Raw genomic sequence first — 22,525 nt, forward strand, 5'->3', positions numbered from 1 at the left:
ACCCAAGCCGGGAATCGAACCCAGGTCCCTGGAGCTGTGAAGCAGCAGTGCTAACCATTGTGCTACCGTGCCGCCCTTTAAATGATTCCAAACATATTACTCAAAATAGTTGAGAGAAACAACCAAGCCAGTTTCAATTTTCAGCCATTTCCAGTGTTGCTAATTAAAGCTTGCAAATTCAGAAATCCCATGTGAGGATTACATTAATGACTTGGATGCAGGGATAGGAGGTGCCATAGCCAAATCTGCAGATTACACTAAAATAGGAGAGATAGTAAATTACAAAAATGAAATAAGAAATTTACAAATGGACATTGATAGATTGAGTGCAGCAAAATGTGGAAGATAGAGTTTAACATGGATAAGTATGAGGTTATTAATTTTAATAGGAAAAATGCAAAGGGCAAATTATCTAAATGGAGAGAAACTTCATAGTGCTTTGGTACAAAGGGATCTGGGTGTTCATGCATGAATCGCAGAAAGTTAGAATGCAGGTACAGCAACTAATAAGGAAGGCAAATGGAATCTTGACATTTATTGCTAAAGGAATAGAATATGAAAGTAATGAAGTGTTGCTGCTACTGTACAAAGCATTAGTGAGATCACTCTTAGAATATTGTGAACAGTTTTGGTCCCCTAACTTGAGGGGGGATATATTTGCATTGGAGGCAGTTCGGAGGAGGTTCACTAGATTGATTCCAGGGATGAGGGGTATGAGAGATTGGGCAGTTTAGACCTATGCTCCCTGGAGTTTAGAAGAATGAGAGGGGATCTAATTGAGGTCTGTCTACAAGATGATAAAAGGGGAAATTTGACAAAGTAGACATGGAAAGAAGGTTTCCTCTTGTAGGGCAATCCAGAAATCATAGTTTCAGGATAAGGGGTAGCAGATTTAAAAGAGATGAGGAGAAATTACTTCCCTCAAAGGGTCGTGAGTGAGTCTGGGGAATTCACTGCCCCAGAGCATGCTGTATGCTGGAACGTTACATTTGAGGAAGAGGTGAACAGATTTTTAATTAGTAAGGATCTGAAGGGCTACGGTGAACGACCGTTAAATTGAGGCCAAGATGAGATCAGCCATGATCATAGCATATTTAGAAAGCAAAATAATATGAAGTGCTCCTTAAATTATTCCAGACATACTCAAAATAGTAATAGAGAGAAACAACCAAGCCAGTTTCAATTTTGCCTCTGTCCTTAGTTCTTATGATTCTTATAATTCTAAGAGCCAGCTCGAGATGGGTACCTGCAATTCATGCATGAGAACACCCAGATCTCTTTGCAACAAAGCACTATGAAGTTTTTCTCCATTTAGATAGGAAAATGCAACGGGCAAACTATCAAAATTGGTAACCTCACACTTATCCATGTTAAACTCCATCTTCCACATTTTGCAGCACTCACTTAACCTATCAATAGAAGTCATAGAAACCCTACAGTACAGAAAGAGGCCATTCGGCCCATCGAGTCTGCACCGACCACAATCCCACCCAGGCCCTACCCCCATATCCCTACATATTTTACCCACTAATCCCTTTAATCTACGCATCCCAGGACACTAAGGGGCAATTTTAGCATGGCCAATCAACCTAACCCGCACATCTTTGGACTGTGGGAGGAAACCGGAGCACCCGGAGGAAACCCACGCAGACACGAGGAGAATGTGCAAACTTCACACAGACAGTGACCCAAGCCGGGAATCGAACCCAGGTCCCTGGAGCTGTGAAGCAGCAGTGCTAACCACTGTGCTACCATGCCGCCCCGGCTTGTCCATTTGTCCATCACAAATGTCCATTTGTAATCAATGTTTTGTGGAGTTTGTTGCCCTGAGGGAGCAGGAGTGCTCCTGTTCACTCCTGACCAAGTGGGCAGTGACAATGGGGCTTATCACATAAAAGCACTAGCAACCCAGTCAAAAGATAATTGTGTCAGTATTTGACCCCACGAACCGTCCAGCTAACCCAGGCTGCAGTCCTCAGTCAAATGAAGTGTAAAGAGCCAAGATTCAAAGACAATAATTTTAACTAACACGTATAAACACAACAACAATACAAAACAAAAAGGTACGCAACTACAATAATGGCTCTACACACAATTGCTATATTATCCCATTCTCCTGTATTTATGCTCCTGAACTCTAAGAAAAGCCCCTCATCTCAAAACAACATCCCTACAACATAACTTTGAGCTAAATCCAGCAAATAGTTACCACCCACTCGATACCTTTGAGTTTAGGAAGCCTTCGGTTCAACAAGTTTTTCTGTGAGGTTTCAAGAACTTTTACAACCATATCAATGCCCAGCTGGAAGTAACTGCTTGCCAGCTGTTCCACTCCTCGCTTTCCTCTCCTTTCCAGTTAAATGACGTGTAAAGAGCCAAGATCCATTTAGTATCACATGCCTTTACTGAGTTGCCATGTTGGGCACTACTCCCTTACAAGATCAAATTCCAGGTTTTCATGCTGGAAACTCCAAGTGGCTCCATTTTTTCCTCATTATTCAGAGCCAAACATTAGTGATCAACATTGTGGCTCTCCTCTACACTACCTAATGACTCATTTGTTTTTCAGCACCCAGGTCTGCCCAGAACACACAATAGTTCAATCACAGCTACTTCTAATTTATTTTCTACTATCTTGGCTGTGCCATTAAACAGGCTGTTAGCTTTTGTCAAAAATCTTAAGAATTAGATAAAATAAAGATTAAAGAAGCTAGGATAAAATAAAGTCTGAAGAGTGGGATGGGAATTGAGTGCAGCTCTCTGGAGGGGTTTTGATTCAAAGTGGAGACATAAGAATACAGTTCACACTAGAGACTAAGGAGAGTCATTTAGATAAAAAGCAAATATGGTATAATGTATAGCAGTTGCTCAGTACTGACAGGAGAGGGAAGAGAGGAGTGAACAGCTGGCAAGCAGTTACAACCATATCAATGCCCAGTTGGAAGTAAAAGTTCTCCCAGACAGCAGAATTCAAGGCTAGAACCTGTTGTTTTGAAAACCTTGGAGAAAAACTATGCTGAGCCGAAGGTTGCCTAAACTCAAAGGTAACTAGTGGGTGTTAACTATTTGCTGGATTTAGCTCAGAGTTATACTGTCGGGATGTTGTTTTGAGACAAGGGGCTATTCTCAGAGTTCAGGAGTGTAGAGAGAGAAAGGGGTTAATTCTAGAACATAGTACTTGTATGCATAGCCATTATTGTAGTTATGTACCTTTGTTTTGTATTTTTACATGTTAATTAAAATTATTGCATTTGAATGGTTACAAGACTGGACCTTTCCTCACCTTACACTAAATTCAAAAAATGCACTCTTAAGAACCTGCAAAGTTACCCTTCTGGGTTTTGGGATAACCGCACGTCTAATATCATTGGGGTTCTTAACACTGTTAATTGTTACTCTGCATTGGCTGGATATATTCAAATATGGAATCTTTCCAGACTCCTGGATATCTCAATTTAATTTGCAGCCATTTCAACATCATTAATGAAGTATGCATATTGTTTTTTATTCTTCCTTTATGCAATTCTTTTTGTATCAAATTTCATCAGCCATTGTTCATCCCTCTCACATTTTGTTTTCTTATTCTGCAGTTTTTAGACTGCTTCCTTGTTTAAAAAAAAACAGTAGTAGTTCTGATATTGAGCCCTTAGTACTTTTATCAATTCTGGAAGCTGCTGTGACCCTCCAATCTCTTATCTAGTCCCATGTGGTCGAGTCCCAGAAATCCTGAGGTGGGAGGGAGAGGAGCCAGAGGTAGCGGTACATATTGGTACCGCTGATGTGGGTAGGAAGGGGGAAGGGGTCATGAAAAGAGAGTATTAGGGAATTAGGGAGACAGCTGAGGAGGAGGAAAGCAAAGGTAGTAATCTCAGGATTGCTGCCTGTGCCACGGGAAGGTGAGGGCAGGAATGGAGTGAGGTGGAGGATGAATGTGTGGCTGAGGGACTGGTGCAGGGGGCAGGGATTCAGGTTCCTGGACCATTGGGACCTCTTTAGGGACAGGTGTGGCCATTACGGAGACTTGGATGTCTCAGGGACAGGACTGGATACTCCAGGTGCCGGGATTTAGATGTTTCAGGAAGGACAGGGAGGGAGGCAAGAGAGGGGTGGAGTGGCACTGCTGATTAGGGATAGTGTCACAGCTGTAGAGAAGGTGTATGCTGTGGAGGGATTGTCTGCAGAGTCTCTGTGGGTGGAAGTTTGGAGTGGGAAGGGGTCGATCACTTTGCTGGGAGTTTTCTAAAGGCCGCCCAATAGTAACAGGGAGGTGGAGGAGCAGATAGGGAAACAGATCCTGGAGAGATGCAGTAATAGCAGAGCTTGTTGTGATGGGAGACTTTAATTTCCCAAACATAGATTGGAATATCCCTAGGGGAAGGGGATTGGATGGGGAGGAGTTCGTTAGGTGTATTCAGGAGGGTTTCCTGACACAGCATGTGGACAAGCCTACAAGAGGAGAGGCTGTATTTGATCTGATACCGACCAATGAACCTGGACAGGTGTCAGATCTCTCAGTGGGAGAGCATCTTGGGGATAGCGATCATAACTCTATCTCCTTTAAGCTTGCATTGGAAAAAGAAAGGATCAGGCAAGCTAGGAAAGCGTTTCTATGGAGTAAGGGGAAATATGAAGACATAAGGCAGCAAATTAGAGGAGTAAATTGGAAGGAGGTATTCTCGGGGAAATGTACTGAAGAGGTGGCAGTTTTTCCAAGGAATGTCTGTCTAAAGTTCTTCAGGACAACGTTCCGAGCAGACAGGGAGGAGTTGGTAGGTTAAAGGAACCGTGGTGCACGAAAGCTGTGCGGGACCTAGTCGAGAAGAAAAGGAAATCATACAAAAGGTTCAGAGAGCTTGGCGAAGATAGGGATCTAGATGAGCATACAGCTTGTAGGAGGAAATTAGGAGAGCCAGAAGGGGTCACGAGAAGGCCTTGGCAGGTAGGATTAAGGAAAACCCTAAGGCATTCTATAAATATGTGAAGAGTAAAAGGATGAGACATGAAGGAATAGGGCTTATAAAAGGTGACGGCGGGAAAGTCTGTACAGAACCAGTAGAAATGGCAGAGGTGCTTAATGAGTATTTTGCCTCGGTTTTCACAGAGAAGGACCTGGGTGGGTGTACTGCGGGCTTGCGGTGGACTGAAAAGATTGAGTATGTGGACTTTAACAAAGGTTGTGCTGGAATCTTTGAGTGGGATCAAGATAGATAAGTCGCCGGGTCCAGATGGGATGTACCCCAGGTTACTGTGGGAGGCGAGGGAAGATCCTCTGGCGATGATCTTTGCGTTGTCGATGGAGACGGGAGAGGTGCCGGAGGATTGCGGATGTGGTTCCTATTTTCAAGAAGGGGAATAGGGATAGCCCAGGAAATTACCGACCAGTGAGTCTAACCTCAGTGGTTGGTAAGCTGATGGAGAAGATCCCGAGGGACAAGATTTATGAGCATTTAGAGAGGTTTAGTATGCTCAAGAATACTCAGCATGGCTTTGTCAAAGGCAGATTGTGCCTTTCGAACCTGGTGGAGTTCTTCGAAAATGTGACTAAACACATTAACGAAGGGAAAGCGGTAGATGTGGGTTATATGGATTTTAGCAAGGCATTCGATAAGGTCCCCCATGCAAGGCTTCTAGAAAAAGTGAGAGGGCATGGGATCCAAGGGGCTGCTGCCCTGTGGATCCAGAACTGGCTTGCCCAAAGGAGGCAGAGAGTGGGTATAGATGGGTCTTTTTCTAAATGGAGGTCGGTCACCAGTGGTATTCCCCAGGGATCTGTTCTGGGACCCTTGCTGTTTGTCATTTTCATAGATGACCTGGATGAGGAAGTGGAGAGATGGGTTGGTAAGTTTGCCGACGACACGAAGGTTGGTGGGGTTGTGGATAGTCTGGAGGGATGTCAGAAGTTACAGAGGGACATAGATAGGATTCAAGACTTTGCGGAGAAGTGGACTTCAACCCAGATAAATGCGTAGTGGTCCATTCTGGCAGGTCAAATGGGATGAAGGAGTACAATATAAAGGGAAAGACTCCTAGTACTGTAGAGGATCAGAAGGACCTTGGGGTCTGGGTCCATAGGACTCTAAAATCGGCCCCGCAGGTGGAGGAGGTGGTTAGGAAGGCGTATGGTGTGCTGCCCTTTATCAATTGAGGGATTGAGTTTAGGAGTCTGGGGATAATGATGCAGCTATACAAGACCCTCGTCAGACCCCACTTGGAGTACTGTGCTCTGTTCTGGTCGCCTCATTACAGGAAGGATGTGGAAAAGATTGAGGGGGTGCAGAGGAGATTTACAAGGATGATGCCTGGATTGAGTGGCATGCCTTATGAGGATAGGCTGAGGGAGCTCGGTCTTTTCTCCTTGGAGAGACGTAGGATGAGAGGAGACCTAATAGAGGTATATAAGATGTTGAGAGGCATAGATCCGGAGGACTCTCAGAGGCTTTTTCCCCAGGTTGGAAATGGCTGCTACGAAAGGACACAGGTTTAAGGTGCCGGGGGGGTAGGTACAGGGGAAATGTTAGGAGGAAGTTTTTCCACAGAGGGTGGTGGGTGAGTGGAATCGGCTGCCGTCAGTGGTGGTGGAGGCAAACTCAATAGGGTCTTTTAAGAGACTCCTGGATGAGTACATGGGACTTAATAGGATGGAGGGTTATAGGTAGGCCTAGAAGGTAGGGATATATTCAGCACAACTTGTGGGGCCGAAGGGCCTGTTTTGTGCTGTAGTTTTTCTATGTTTCTACACAAAAGTACTGCTTTGTGCTCCCAAAGATTTGTTTAATTAGTCATCTTTTCTGTGGAACTTTATTAACTTTTCTTAAGTCTAGAGCATAGGCTAATTACATTTCATATTATTTTGCATTTAAATGTTTGGAACAATAGTGAGTTGGATTGAAAGTGTTTATCAAAAATGTAAACATAGTAAATGGATTTCTTGTGTAACTTACATTAATCCTACATAGCCTGCAAAAGGCATAGACCTATAAAGCTTTTTGAAAATCTATGTACACAAGGTCAAGGGATTATCAAGGCATTATTTGAGTTGTCACTTCCTCAAATTTAATCAATGAAATTGGTGAAATAATTTAGATTTTAAGAGAACCCTCAAGTCTATTCATTAATTCCATGTGAAGCAACCAAATTGATAAAGATCAACATTATCACATATTGTTTTGTGGGTTAATTGTGCTACCTTTTTCAAATATAAGCATATTATGCCTGGTGCTAATCTACTCGTACTTTTCCAGTTTCCACTGGCTCACTCGTCAGTGCTATGCAAATCTCCTCACTAATCTCTCCTGACTATCTGGGATGAATACCATCTAAATCCTGGACCGTTAGATTAAACCTTTTGTTTGACAAAGGCTTCCATCTCAAAATATCATAGTTTGAATTACACTCTTATTTTGGAATAGGGCTTGATGTTCATATCTTCCCTTGTGAATACCACAAGCTAGCAATTATTTACTAATTTTAGGAGCAAATATGGTCATATATTTTCTGAAGCATTTTCCACTGTGGATTTGTAATAACTCCACCCTCATCCCCAAAGCACTCCCTGTCTTTTCTCATGGATGAAGTTTTCCCCCTCTTCTCACAACGGATGTGGTTCTTGCTTCAATGAACATTGGCACTGCATCGAGGTTTTGCCCACTCCCAATGGCCAGCATCTTGAGCAAGTGATCTCTCAATATCCTTCGGGCTTAGCCAACATCAATCACACCAGAGAAATGCCTTACACATTGCACTCAGCAGTGTAAATTTTTGTCCCTTTTGGTGAGAATGTTTTTAAAATTTCAAACATTGTCATGTGTATTGGGATACAGTGAAAAGTATTGTTTCTTACACGCTATTACATAGGAGAGAAGGAAAGGAAAGGGTGCAAAATATAGTGTTGCAGTTACTGATGGGGTGTAGAGAAAGATCAGCTTAATATATGGTATTGCCCATTCAAAAGGCTGATGGCAGCAGGGAAGAAGCTGTTTGAGTCGGTTGGTACATGGTCTCAGACTTTTGTATCTTTTACCCAACAGAAGAAGGTACAAGAGAGTTTGTTCGGGGTGCGTTGGGTCCTTGATTGTTGATTGCTTTTCCAAGGCAGCACGAAGTGTAGATGGAGTCAATGGATGGGAGGCTGGTTTGCGTGATGGACTCGACTAATCATTCAATTTTCATTTACTAGCCCGAACTGTTAACAAATGCAAAATACCAAACTTTTTCATTTAGGATTCCCCCCTTCTACTGCTGTCTATCCAAGTTAAAATAGTTTTTAAAGAAAACTTTTTAATCATAAGGTGATGCATTCTGAATATTGCAACTACATACATAAAAACTGAAAACCATCACTTTTGTGATGTACCTCTCTCTCTAGCACACTGAATATATTGACAAGTTGTGGGAAAACCAGAATTCTCAAGATGCAGCCAGACAAGTGTGCATGCAAGCAGTTTTCATTACCTACTTAATAAGTATTTAGTGAATAATTTGATTGAAATTGGCTTACTGTGGATTGATAGGTTTCTTGCTCAAATGTATTAAAGTACTTTTTGTTCAAGTCAAATCAGTGTTACAAAACTGTTGTCCTCAGAGTTTTGACATCTTATGAATATTCAATTACTCAGTGAGAAAGAGGTTACATTGCTGAAAAAAGGTACAATACACCATGAATGATAACGTGTTCTTTGATTGGCTCTTGAAAAGTTTTTTTCTTATCCAATGCAGATACAGCAATTCACCAAAGATCCTTAGACAGCACCTTCCAAACCCACGACCACTTCCATCTTGAAGGATAAGGGCAGCAAATACATGGGAACACCACCACCTACAAGTTACCCTCCAAGCCACTCGCCATCCTGACTTGGAAATATATCACTGTTCCTTCGTAGTCGCTGGGTCAAAATCCTGGGATTCCCTCCCTAATGACACTGTGGGTCAACCCACAGCACGTGGTCTGCAATGATTTAAGACAGCAGCTCATCACCAACTTTTCAAGTGCCAACTAGGGATGAGCAATAAATGCTGGCCCAGCCAGTGACGCCCATGTCCCACGAATGACTAAAAAAGTTACTCAGATGCAGCATCATGCAGCACAAATGCTGCAGTTATATAAATAAACATCTGCATGTAATAAGAGGCACATCTTAAGATATGTTTAGACTGTGACTTCTGAGCAAAGGCCAATCTGTAAAATGTGAAGGTCACTTGCATCAGAGCTTACAAAAAATTGAGAACTTTGCTCTAAACCAAAATAATGGTATATTCCTTTCAGAATTTGAAAATGTTAATAAGAACATTCACTGTTTTGATTTTCAGCATAAATAAAGGTAGCTGCTGTAACTATTTAGAATAGAGCATTAAATATAAGCACGCTTAAACCTGGCAGTTTTAACTTTCGTTTTTCATCCACTTGTAACATTTGCTGTATATATGCACACAGTACTTACATTTATAGTAAAACACTTACATTACTTACATTAAGTTGAATAGTTCATAAACTGATTGATCTTTAAAAATCATATTTCTTTATTTAAATATGGATTCGCTGGGAAGGGGGAAGAATATAAGTTCATTCTGACTTCATATCCTTTGGTGCAAAGTGTTTAGAAACAGCAAGTCCTGGAGCATGTTGTGCAAGGTCAATCATTAAAATTTGAGAAAATGCTGGAAACATGGGCATGCTGGGACCTGCAGCTGGTTAGTTCGAGTCCCTTCTGTGAACAATTATGTAAACAAATCCAAAATCTCAGATCTTAATCAAATAAGCATAGATGGAATAAGAAAATGGAGCTTTGATAAATTTAATCATTTTCTTGTACGTTTCCCAATTTTCACTATTTGAAATCAGGTTTACAGTACAAGTGTTCAGATTTGTACAGAAACCAAGGAGGCAGCCATTTTTTTTAAACTGAGAAATGTTGTTTGCCACTATTTTATTGCTATCTGCTGCTAATTGCCCAGTTTGATTCTCTAAACTTCACTATTTATAGTTTTTGTCATTTGCTACTTTTGACAATGCATTCCTTAACTATTCATTTACATCTACTGTCATTTACAAAAACAAAAATTGAACCACAGTTGCAAGAAATCTGCATACACTAAAGATGTGGGGCAGGATTTTACAACCCCGCTCAGACGAGGCTCGTAAAATCCCACCCGAGGCCAATGGAGAATTCCGTTTTGCGAGCCACGCCCACCCCGATTCTGGGGCGGGCATGCCGATAAAATTCTGGCCGTGATGTCCAAAGGGAAAAGAACAGAAATCTATATGAGAAACATTTACATCTGTATGCTTTTTCCATTATAAATTCATATGTTCATATTTATAATAGAAACAGCACTTTATTCACATCCTCCATCAAGGGCAATGCTGTAGTACTGTAGCCTCAATTTTATATCGCCTAAAACTTAGACCTGCTTGCCAGAGAAATCCCTCAGTTACAACAGTCAAAGCATAATATGACTTAGTATAAATAAAGAGAAACTTAAGATTGGCAGCACCCCCACACCTCAATCACCCTTAGCCTTCCTGGGGTGGCATGGGGGAGGCGAGGCTCAGGCTTTGCCAATTGGCCCTTGCAAATGCCAACTCAGGACCCTGGGGCAGCACAGTGGTTAGCACTGCTGCCTCACAGCGCCAGGGACTTGGGTTTGATTTCTGGCTTGGGTCTGTTCAGAGTCTACATATTCGCCCTGTGCTCCAGTTTCCTCCCACAGTCCTGAAAAGATGTGCTAGTTAGGTGCATTGGCCAAGCAAAATTTTATCTCCATGTACCCAAACAGGCACCAGAGTGTGGCGACTAGGGGATTTTCACAGTAACTTCATTGCAGTGTTAATGTAAGCCTACTCATGGCAATAATAGGTAAACTTAAACTACCCTTGCCTAGGCCAAGGGGCTGGGAGCTGTCTGTGTGGCATTTTCCAACCACATGGCTCTTCCCTTTCCTTCCCCCCCCCCCCCCCCTGGATTCTTTTGAGAGCCATGTGGTATGTGCCAGGAAAATGGGTTTAAGTTGAAAGTAAGGCCCTCAAAAACATTACCCATGTAAACATTGAGCCCTTCCAAAACACTGGTCTCAAAAAAATTCGACTTCCATTCGGGTACATATGGTAATTCAAAATTCTTTCCTTTGAATCTTTGAGCAATGTCAAAAATAATTCATTTAAAAAAAAGTCACATCAGATACTCTTGGCAGCTTTAAGAAAATCACTACTTTTTGCACTTAAGCAGCAGAATAATGCATTGTACAACGTATGACACAATGGTCACAGGTTCCTAGAAGCAATGTATTGACTGAATGTGAGAACTGCCACGGGAGCCTTCATAGTTGTGTTGCAATATGATAACAGTACAATAAATGCAATGTATACCAATTGTATATTAATTGGGTGTTTAATTCTATTCAGGTGATTAATAGGCTGAAACTGTGGTTGTTGGGTTGAAGGTGCACAATGTGCGTCTCTGTAAATAAAAGTTTCTAAACAAATTAAGACTTGGCGCTTGTTCAATCCTACAGTAGCTGGCTGAGTTGTAATAATGTATACTGTATATTTGCTATGCATAACTCAGAGGACCAAATCCTAGGTGAGATACTGTTACACAATAAAATTCTGTGCAACTATATTAACAGGGTATCCAATTCAATTTTTGATTGAACACAATATGGGAAGAAATCTGGCCAAAGAAAAATCAGATTCCACAAGGGTCAAAACAGTCATTATACTTCTATCAAAGACCAAAAGAAATATGTTAATTTAGCTCTCACCTCAAAAGGTTTTTCTAATTGAATTAAACCAAGTTGATCTTAGTTTAACAGCAATTTTAACTATGTTGATGGCTTAATCCGCCTCAAAGAAAGCCTGCTCAATACTAATTTTTAAAATTTAAACTCTCTTAACATGCAACATTTTGAGTGATCAATATGATATATTTGACAATATTTTAGATTTATAGAAATTTCACTTTTTCAGACTAACATTCTAAATAAAGATGAATAATCAGAATACAGTACTAAAAGCAACTTTGAGAGGTCATGAAAATGTACTCACCTTTGTGCCCTAGCATCACAGCGAGGTGTAACGGTGTGTTTCCTAAAAAGATAACAGAAGCTGAGATGTACTCAATTTCTATCAACTGTGTTGCTTAGTACTTACATCAGTAAAATTTACCAAATCAAAACACCCAATTATGTCTGAATCAATCCTAATTTATCTTTAGTTGCGCTTTTACATAAAACAAGAACATTAATGAAGCGGAACAGGAGAAAGAAAGATTTTTGTATTCATAAATATAACTTAAGCTACATGTGTAGCTGCATTTACACAATAAGACATGGTAATTTTTCTCTAATACACAATATCAATACAATTTACTAAACCAAACTCCTAAGCCAAAGCACACAGTATTCTATGACAACACACATGAAGAGCAACAAAATCCGATTTAAAAAGAGTTTAGTTTTGAAGTCATTCCATTAAAGGCAAGCAAGATATTAGCTGTTAGATTACAAGCAAAGCCAATGCAGATATTGGTGGAAGTTTCTGATTATCGAAAAAAAATCATAAATACAAGCTGAGAATTGAATGTTACTGGAGATGGAAACCCACACCTTTAGAGACATGAATGGAAGGGGACAGGAAGAACATTAACAGTTGAGGTGCGAGATGGGAGGAAATGAGAACGCAATAGAAGTAATAGAGGAAACGTGTGAAGGTCTGAACTTGCCTGCTCAATATACAAAGTTAGAACCTATCTGGTTCACTAATGCACTTAAGGGAACAAAATTTCACCTGATCTGGCCTACATGACTCCAGACCTAAAGCAATGTGGTTGACTATGGGGCTATGGCCAAGTGCTGGTAAATGGAAGTCAGGTGCTTCCTGCATGTCAGTGCAGACCTGATGGGCCGAAGGGCCTTTTCTGACTATGATTCTATGACTCTGACTCTTAAATGCCCTCTGAAATGGCCTAGCAAGCCACTCAGTACCAGAGGGGTTATTAGGGTGGGGAATAAATGCTGGTCCAGCCAGAGGTACCCACATCCCATGACTGAATTTAAAAAAACTAAAAGTTATGTGGATAAGGATAGGAACACAAGTTAACAGGTGCCAGTGTAAAGGGTGTACCAAGCAAGTGAAGGCGAGTATGGGAACAGCAGTCTGAAGTAATGGTTCTTTATGGAAACAATGACAGAACAATGAATTAAGATCTTGGACAATGAATTTCAGCCAGGTATTATACCAAAAAGTAGGGTTTTTATTTTGTTTTTTTCATTTTTTTTAAAGTAGGGTTGTCAAGCACAAGTTCATGAGGAAATACAGAAACATAAACAGAAAGCTAGCTGATAGATTGAAACAAGTGTTGGAAGTGGAACACCATTTAAGTTTGTGCTAGGTCCAGTTTTGTTGGGTGGCACACTAGTTAGCACTGTTGCCTCACAGCGCCAAGGACGAATGTTCAATTCCATCTTTGGGTGACTGTGTGGAGTTTGCACGTTCTCCCCATGTCTGCACGAGTTTCCTTTGGGTGCTCCAGTTCCCTCCCACTGTCCAAAGATGTGCAGTTAGGTGGATTGGCCACGCTAAATTGCCCCTAGTGTGTACGTTATGTGGATTAGCTATGATGGATGTGTTGGGTTGCAGGGATGGGGCAGAAGGGGTGGATTCATCAGAATGACACATGACAAACTAGAGCTATGAGGAAATATATCAGATACTGAGACTATTTACACTGGAAACATTAAGATTAACAGTTTTGATAGGCCCAGGGAGCATAATGTGGAGATCTATTTTGGGCAGGTGGGAGAAATGCTGAAAATAGTGAAAGACAAATTATGAAATAGACCAAATTTCTTGCGCTTCAGTCCCATATTCCTGATCTCTGACCAGTTATGTAGAGGAATAATTCAGAGGAACTCTTGGTGGGACAGCTGTTGAGCTTGGAAAAACAGATTTACACATTGTGGAATTGAAGGGATTAATGGGTCCATCTGCCTGTCTCCCCTTGTGGCTCTAAGCCCAAGTGTCAATGGAGAGGAAGTATGTGGTGCCCACTAGTTTACTCGAGGTCTGCCACAATCAGTGGGCACCAAAATGACTGGAGTGCATAGCATCAACATTTTGATTTGATTAGTTTCCTTTTGTTATGAATTATATTTGAAGTTCATTGTTTATGCTTTTTTGGAAAAAAGGGGGCACTTCTGTAAAAGTGACTTGTGACAATGTCATCAAACGTTATACTAAATTTCCACAGCTCTAGGCCAACAAAAAAAAATCTCTACAGCATTCCTTGGCTCTACCCCAACTCCTTCAAGCACCACAATCTGTTCCATCCCTTGTCCTTTACATTCAAAGGGTTTGTTCATCGTCCTCCCAAACTAATTTCTTCCTCCTCCTTTGTACCTGGGGGTGCCAGTGCATTCATTACATTTCTGAACCTCACTAGTGCATTTATGACAATGACTATTTGCCCCCTCCCCTCCCCTCCATCACCTCAGGATTTTAAACACCTATCTTGGTCCACTGTTTTTCTTCAACATCTTGCTGCTCCTCAGTATCAAACATTGGCTCAGGTTCTGTATGTATGCGAATAATGCTCAGCTCTCTCTATACCAAAATGAGGAAACTGGCTTTCCAAAGTCCTAGATGGATCATAAGTTCTTCAGTTTAACGTCAGGAAGACCAAACCCATAGTTTTCATTGCTCACCACAAACTCCCTCATCATGAATTTCATTTCCCTCCCTTGGTCTTTCCAAAACTATGCAATCTCGATGCTCCTATTTGATCTGGAGATGGACTTCTAAAATTCCTTCTGTCTCCAGCTTCATAATTTACTTTTATCTCAGCAGGAGGGCATAACTTAGCCCCTTCACCATCGCTTTGGTTACCTCCAAAGTCAACTACTATAGTGCTCTCTTTCCTTCACCAGGTTTCATAAACTCCAACTTAAGCCAAGTACAATACATACCAATAACTGCATTAAGTTTGGTTTATTCATTATTCCCATGCCACAAGCTATTAATAATTTTTAAAATCCTAATCTTCAAATATCCGCCAAGTCCTTGATTTGCCCCATTTCGAACTTTACACTTTTTCAAATCTGGCAATTGGGACATTCCATCCTTCCTCTGTCCCAATGGTCGTGCTAGAGTTTTCATGTCTCCACCCTGCTCTCTGTAATTCTCTCACTGCTCCCTCTCCCCTCCTTTGCGGAAAATTCTAAAAGCACAACTAAGTCAGTCTTCAATCATCCTTCCCGAGCTCTCTCTTCTGGCAAAGTGCCTTGGGACAATGTTTTTTCAAATATAGCTGCATAAACACATGTTGTAGTAATGGTAGCAGAATTAATAAGTGTATGAAAAGAGAGCAGTCTATATATTTGGAATAAAGTTTTTTTATAGAAACTTTTTAATTGATAGTGGACAGACCAAAACTGCCTAGGTTAAAAATTAGAGGGAGCTATTACAGTACAGCGACCTGATCCACTATTAGAACTGTATTATGGGTAAAATAGTTATTGAAATTTGGGATTAGGATTCCAAGCACTTCAGAAAGACTTAAAGTGACAGAGTTATAACCCAATTGGATTGTAATATTTCATGACAAAATAAAGACAAGTATGTGGTCAAATCGAAAAGAGGCCTCTAGATTGCAAGCAAGTCTGCTTTCGTAGTCATGGGGTTCATGTTTAAAAAGTGCAATATTAAATCCAATTCAGAGTAATTTGTCAAGTAAAGCAAATAATCTGAAGCAGAACAGCATTTGAGAAACAGCAACTCTTACCCAAGTAGATTCAATATATATATTTTAAAAGTTAGTAAAAGTGCTGCACTGCAAATGAGCTATTTGGTATGAAATGTATGGTGATCTTGTCCATTTTTATTGCTTAAGGAAACAAAGGCTAGGGGTTCTATGGATAAAAAAAGATGTTTAAAAATACATACAAAATGTGATTAAGGAGGACAAGATATACAAAAGATAATGGTAGTCAACATAAAATCCTGCTATCTCCATTTATAAATACACTGATATATAATCACATGTGGTTATCGCAGTGAATCAAAGTTTCAAGAACTAGAGTATAAGCAAAATATTCCTCAAGTGTTCAGTTCCATTCATAATTCTTCACATAATGAAGTAGCCCTTGACCACATACAAGACATGGTCAGAATTCAGGTTTGGACTGATGAGTGGCAAATAACATTCAGGCCAGGCAACGGCCACACAAACACTATCTCCCCATGACATTCAATTACAATTGTCAGATCTCACATCCTGGGCAAGTCGTCATTGGCAAAAAAATTAACTGGACCACCCACATAAATATTGCAGCTACTAGAGCAAGGTCAGAAGCTGGGATATTATGCTGCTGATGAATCACCTCCTGACTCCCCAAAGCCTCTTCAACATCTACAAGATACAAATCAAGAGTGCGACGGACACTCTCCAATTAAAACGGACAAATGCAACACCAACAACACTCAAGAAGCTTGATATCATCCAGGATGAAGCAGCCTGTTTGATTGACTCCCCATCCACCACCTTCATTCACTGCCTCCACTAGCAGCACATCCTGGTGCATCATCTCCAAAATTCACTGCAGCAACTCGCCAAGGCTTCTTCAACAGTGTCCCCAAACCTGCAATCTTTACCACCTAGAGCAAGAGCAGCCGGCACATGAAAATACCATCACCTCCAAGTTACAAACCACCCTATTTTGGAAACATATTGTAATTTCTTCATTATGAACAGGTCAAAATCCTAGAACTCCCTTACTAACAGCAGTTTCCTCACTTCAACTACATCAGTTCATGGTAGTGGTTCATCATCACCATGCCAAGGACAATTAGGGATGCACTGTATCTATTGCCCTTGCCAGCAGCATCCCATGAATGAATTTTTTTTTAAACTACAGGGAAATAGACCTCACTCCATGCTGCTAGGCCCAAGGGTATAACTATATTGTGAGGTGTGGTCAACTGTTCAGTAACACGAAACACAATTTTTAAAAAAAATACAAAGAACACAGCACAGGAATAGGCCCTTCGGCCCTCCAAGGCTGCGCTGATCACATTGTCCTATCTAGACCAACCGTTTATATCCCTCTATTCCCAGTTTTGTTCATACACCTATCAAAATAAGTCTTAAATGTGGCTAACGTAACTGTCTCCACCACCTCACTTCGCAGTGCATTCCAGGCCCCCACCACAGTCTGTGTAAAACAACTTTCCCTGCACAGCTCCACTGAACCGTCCCCCCCTTATCTTGAACTTGTGCCCCCTTGTAATTGTCATTTCTGCCCTGGGAAAAATCTTCCAACTGTTCACCCTATCTATACCTTTCGATTTTATAAACTTCTATCAGGTTGCCCTTCAGTCTCTGTCCTTCCAGAGAAAACAATCTCAGTTTATTCAATCTCTCCTCATAGCTAATACCCTCCATATCAGGCAACATCCTGGCAAACCTTTTCTGCACTCTCTCCAGAAGCCTCCATGTCCTTCTGGTAGTGTGACGACCAGAATTGGACACTATTCCAAAATGTGGTCAAACCAACATTTTATACAACGTTGGGAGAAATGGCAGGTCCAAGGATTCTGGGGCAAAGGGACACTGTGGAGGAAGGTCAAGGTCTATGAGTAGTTAAGGAATGTGGCACAAGATCTTATGTTTCTGAACATTGTATACTCCATCAACACTTCTCACCACGATCAGGCAGGTTTTATTTTAATGTTCCAAAAACAGAAAATGCTGGAAAATCTCCACAGCATCTGTGGAAGAGAATAGAGCCAATAACCCGAATGACCTTCGTCAGAGGTGGCATTTCTATTGCTGCCTCTAATTGCAATCAGTTTTTTTTTAATACGTACATATTTCATTGAATTCTCAAAACTTTTATTTCAGCCAAGCAATCAGCAATTTATTTTGAAGTCTTTTGGAAAAAGGAAATCTTTAAATCCATACTAGACAATAGGACATATTACTACCAGTGAGGTCATATGATGTAAAGAACATAGGCAATTAACATTTGCAGATATGAGGTAGCGATTAACTGGGAGACGAAGGGTGTGGAAGAAAAGGAGTGAAAAGGCAGATATGGAAGGAGCAACACAGGCAGGGGTAACAAACCTTTGGAGAGGGACCAAAAGAAGGAGACAGATTACATGGAGATGCTAAGTGAGGGAATAAAAATGTATTGAAACTAACATTTTAAAATATTTCACAACTGCATTATCTGAACAATCAATCCTCCAACTTTTTCCTACGTCTAGGAACAAAAACAGAATCAGAATATCTTGAAATATTTAAAAGTGATTAAGAATTCTGCAAAAGTTGCTAAGAAATTACAGCACAGCGCCTTTTTGTGCAGCACCATTTTCTTGATTACCTTGACACAAATATGAATAGAGGCAATAAAAAAGTAAATGGTACAATTTTGAAGAGGATGCAAAATTGGTGGGTATACAAAGCAGAACAAGTTCAGAAGGCCATTTAAAAGCACATAGAATTGACTTTACAAATGTATAGGGACTTAAGAGTACAAAAAGGAAATTATGTTAAAGCTTTGTAATCAATGGTCAGTGCCAACTGAAGTAGTTTTCATGACTTGCTTCTGTACTGAAAATACAATACATTTTGCAGTAGAAAAAACAGTGAGGTTATCATAGAAACCCTACAGTGCAGAAGGAGGCCATTCGGCCCATCGAGTCTGCACCGACCACAATCCCACCCAGGCCCTACCCCCACATATTTTACCCGCTAATCCCTCTAACCTACGCATCCCAGGACTCTAAGGGACAATTTTTAACCTGGCCAATCAACCTAACCCGCACATCTTTGGACTATGGGAGGAAACCGGAGCACCCGGAGGAAACCCACGCAGACACGAGGAGAATGTGCAAACTCCACACAGACAGTGACCCAAGCCGGGAATCGAACCCGGGACCCTGGAGCTGTGAAGCAGCAGTGCTAACCACTGTGCTACCGTGCCGCCCCTATCACCATTATTGAGTAAATTGGACAGCATTCAAGCATTTGCTTTCAAACATGGAAATGGTAATGTTGTTGTCAGAGTTTCCTTGCTCCTCCACAAACTTTATGGGTATCTAACCATGAGACTCAGACAGGAAATAAATGGAATGTGAAGTTAGGTACTTACAAGATGGATAGCCACTAAACACTTCAGAAAAGGTTTGGGTTTGTTCATTCAAAATATAGACGCAAAAAATATTTTGGACTTTGACTTTTATTTATCTTTTCATCTCATCTTTCCTTCCCTCTCCTATTGCACATTTGACACTAAATTAACCGATCACACTTACACCTCCATATTGCTGGTTTCAGTAATTCTTCAATCGGATTGATTAAGAAACACCCCAAACAAAAAAAATTTACTGTGGATGCTGGAAATTTGAAATAAAACAGAAAATGCTGGAAATACTCAACAGGTTTTGGTAGCATCTGTGGAGAGAAAAAGAGGCAATGTTTCAGGTCTGTGAGTTTATCATCAGAATTGGACAATGATATAGATTTTGAGCCAGGACCACCACCCATCTAGTGCTGAAAACCTCTCTCTAACTTATCCAATGAAAAGCCAGGCTTGAAACATGAACTCTGTTTCTCTTCACAAATGCTACCATAACCTGCTGAAAATTTCCAGCATTCTCTGTTTTTATAGTAAGGAAATATCCTGCTGCTGTCCCTCCTCAAAGATGCCAGTTTTCCTTGAAAATGAACATTGTTTTGGCTTGCTAATAAACTCAATTTTCAATCTAAAAGCTCAGGGAATGTCTCTGGGCAAGTGTAAATGCTGATGCTATTTGTTCAATGCTGACAGCGAAGTCTGGGCCTTTGTAACATTATGTCATTCTGGACACGACACATTAGCGGGTGTACAGAAGAATTACGAGGGCATTCAGAAAAATCACCCAGGATCACACTTCAGAAATGTAGAGAGACTAGATAAGTCAGAGTTGTTGTCCTTAAAACAGAGGTTAGAGAAGATTTAGCAGGGGAGTTCAAAATCATTTACTGTGAAACTGATTCATATAGCTTAAGCATCAGTAACCAGAGAACACAGATTTAAGGTAATTGGCAAAAAAGACCAGAGCAGTGACTTTGTATATATATATTTTTAAATATACCTAGTATGCTATGAGCAGGAATGAACATCCTGAAAAGGTGGTGTAAGCAGCTTCAATAATAACTTGCAAAAGCAAAATGAGAAATGTTTGAAATGAAATTTTACATAACCACAGAAACATTTGTGGATTCAGACTAATTGGAAAGATCTTTCCAAGAGCCAGCACAGCCACAGCTTCTTTCTGTGTGTATAAGATTTTATAATTTTGATTGAGTAAAGCTTGCCAGGGTTATAACCTGTTTTAAAGGATCTCAACCAAAGCATCACAAATGTCAACTAAGTGGTCCTTGCAACTGTTCTTTGTATTGTAAATATGCATATAAAACAACTTGATAAAATGCGTTCAAAACTAGAACAACTCTCAAAAGTTTCGTTAACTCAGCATAGTTTTGTATCGATGAACTGTAGAAGATTAAACCCAAGCGGGACTCTGAAAAAAAAAGTATTTTCACCGAGTCCGAAAAGTACAGCTATTATCTCAAAGTTTTCCAAAAGTAGATTTGAGTCTATCTTGAGACCAACTAACTAAATAGATTCAGCATTTTTCTCCAGCAGTACTTGTAAATTATAGTTGGTCAGCTTTATATCTTAACATTTAAAATGGGCATGGCAAATAATAAAAACTAGAAAGATATATTTCACAATAACCAAGAAACGTGCATGCGTTCAACTTTGATTTGCTTGGGGTAATTAGTATCCCCGTAAGTTATGTAACGCTAAACAAACTAACCATGGAGATCTTTTTGAGCTATGTTGTGGGTCCTTATCGATGACGATAATCTACGGATATCGCCTTTGAAGACGCACTCGTGGACTGGGAAATCCTCGCCCCTGGTCGCGGACGCCTCCGTGGTGAAAGCCGGGCCCTTGATCAATTTGTGGTTCGTGAAGAGTTTGGCCCGGTTTTTAGTCCTGGCCGCCTCGTCCTCCTGCTCAGCCTCGGCCTCTTCTTTGAACAGCCTGTGATCCCTACGCACCGAGCGGCCGTTGGAAATCCTTTCCGCCTTCTCTCCTGTCATGACGACGAGGGGAACGGTGAAAGGGGCAGCGGCGTCGGCAGTCGTGCGGCTGCCGCGGACCTCGCACGGACTCGGAGGTTGACGAGAGCACACTCAGCTGCTGTTGCGCCGCGGCGGCCACACAACGACATGTAGAGGAGGCAAACGCGGGGCTCGGAGGCTGCGGCAACATAGGAATCAGACAGCGGCCGTGGAGGGAGGGAGGGAGGGGGGGGTGGGGGCGGTGCCGGGGGTGGTGGGGGGTGGGAGAGGCAGGAGGCAAACTAACTCTGGAGGGTGGGGAAGGAAAACGACACCAAAAACCACGGCATGAAAATAAATGCAGGCAGATATAAAAGAAGGAAGGGCCGCTGATCTTCAGCGCCACTGTCCAGTTGGAAAACTCCTCGCTCGGTACTTATGACAAAACCGCCATTTTCCTTCCCTCACTCCCTCTGCCAAACCTCGCGAGGCTTAGCGCGGCCTTGGGCTGTATCGCGATCTTTGTCAAATCCCGATTGTCGCGTGGCGCCGTCACCGTGGCAACCGCCGCAGCTGCGTATCGCGGCACAGGCCGGAGCTGGGGCTTTGGGGGAAGGATGAAGTCATGTGTGTGGAAATAGTGACTATCTTGTACAAAATAATAATTAACCGGAAAAAAAACACACGCACACAACTGTCTGAGGCAAGAGGAAACCGAATTAAGTGACGAAAGAAGTGGGGGCAGCACGGTGGCACAGTGGTTAGCAATGCTGCCTCACAGCACCAGGGATGCCAGTTTGATTCCCAGCTTCGGGTCACTGTTTGTGGCGGAGTTTGCACACCCTTTCCATGTCTGGGTGGGTTTCCTCCGGGTGCTCCGGTTTCCCCCCATGGTCCAAAAGAGGTGCTGGTTAGGTGCATTGGCCAGGCTAAATTCTCCCTCGGTGTACCCGAACAGGCGCCGGAGTGTGGCGACTAGGTGATTTTCACAGTAACTTCATTGCAGTGTTAATATAAGCCTACTTGTGACACTAAACCCCCTCCCCCCCACATATCTACACAAAGCATAGCCTCCCTACAGTGCCGAGAGAGACCATTTGGCCCTTCGAGGCTGCGCCGTCAACAATCCCACTCAGACCCTAACCCCGCTATTTACCCGAGCTAGTACCCCAAAGGGGCAATTCAGCATAGCCTAACCCACACATCTTTGGATCTGCTCTAATACTTTCACTGGGGGTTGGGGGGTACATGTTCACTCTGGGGGAAAAAAACAGATGTCACTGCTGAGTGAGGTGTGACTGTGGGTAGAATTCTCCCATTTTGAGACCACGGCTGGGGGGAGGGGGGACTTTTCCCATGCAAAGGTCTGTTGACTTCGGGTGGGATTTTCCAGTCTTAGGGTGAGCGCGGCCGGA

At 41.7% G+C, this 22,525-nt stretch overlaps 1 protein-coding gene across 1 annotated transcript in view; it reads right to left on the minus strand.

The window, feature by feature from the left end:
* ankrd13c (ankyrin repeat domain 13C) overlaps positions 1–21,588 on the minus strand; it is a 94,300-nt gene extending 72,712 nt beyond the window's left edge. Inside the window, exons 1-2 of the mRNA XM_078218456.1 lie at positions 20,861–21,588; positions 12,041–12,082 (exon numbers count right to left, since the gene is read on the minus strand). Of these exons, the coding sequence (XP_078074582.1) occupies positions 12,041–12,082; positions 20,861–21,149 (331 nt within the window). The 5' untranslated portion in view covers positions 21,150–21,588. The remainder of the gene's footprint in view (positions 1–12,040; positions 12,083–20,860) is intronic.
* Between the last annotated feature and the right edge of the window lie 937 nt (positions 21,589–22,525).

This window comes from Mustelus asterias, chromosome 8 (genome assembly GCF_964213995.1).
Source record: "Mustelus asterias chromosome 8, sMusAst1.hap1.1, whole genome shotgun sequence".
NCBI lineage: Eukaryota > Metazoa > Chordata > Chondrichthyes > Carcharhiniformes > Triakidae > Mustelus > Mustelus asterias.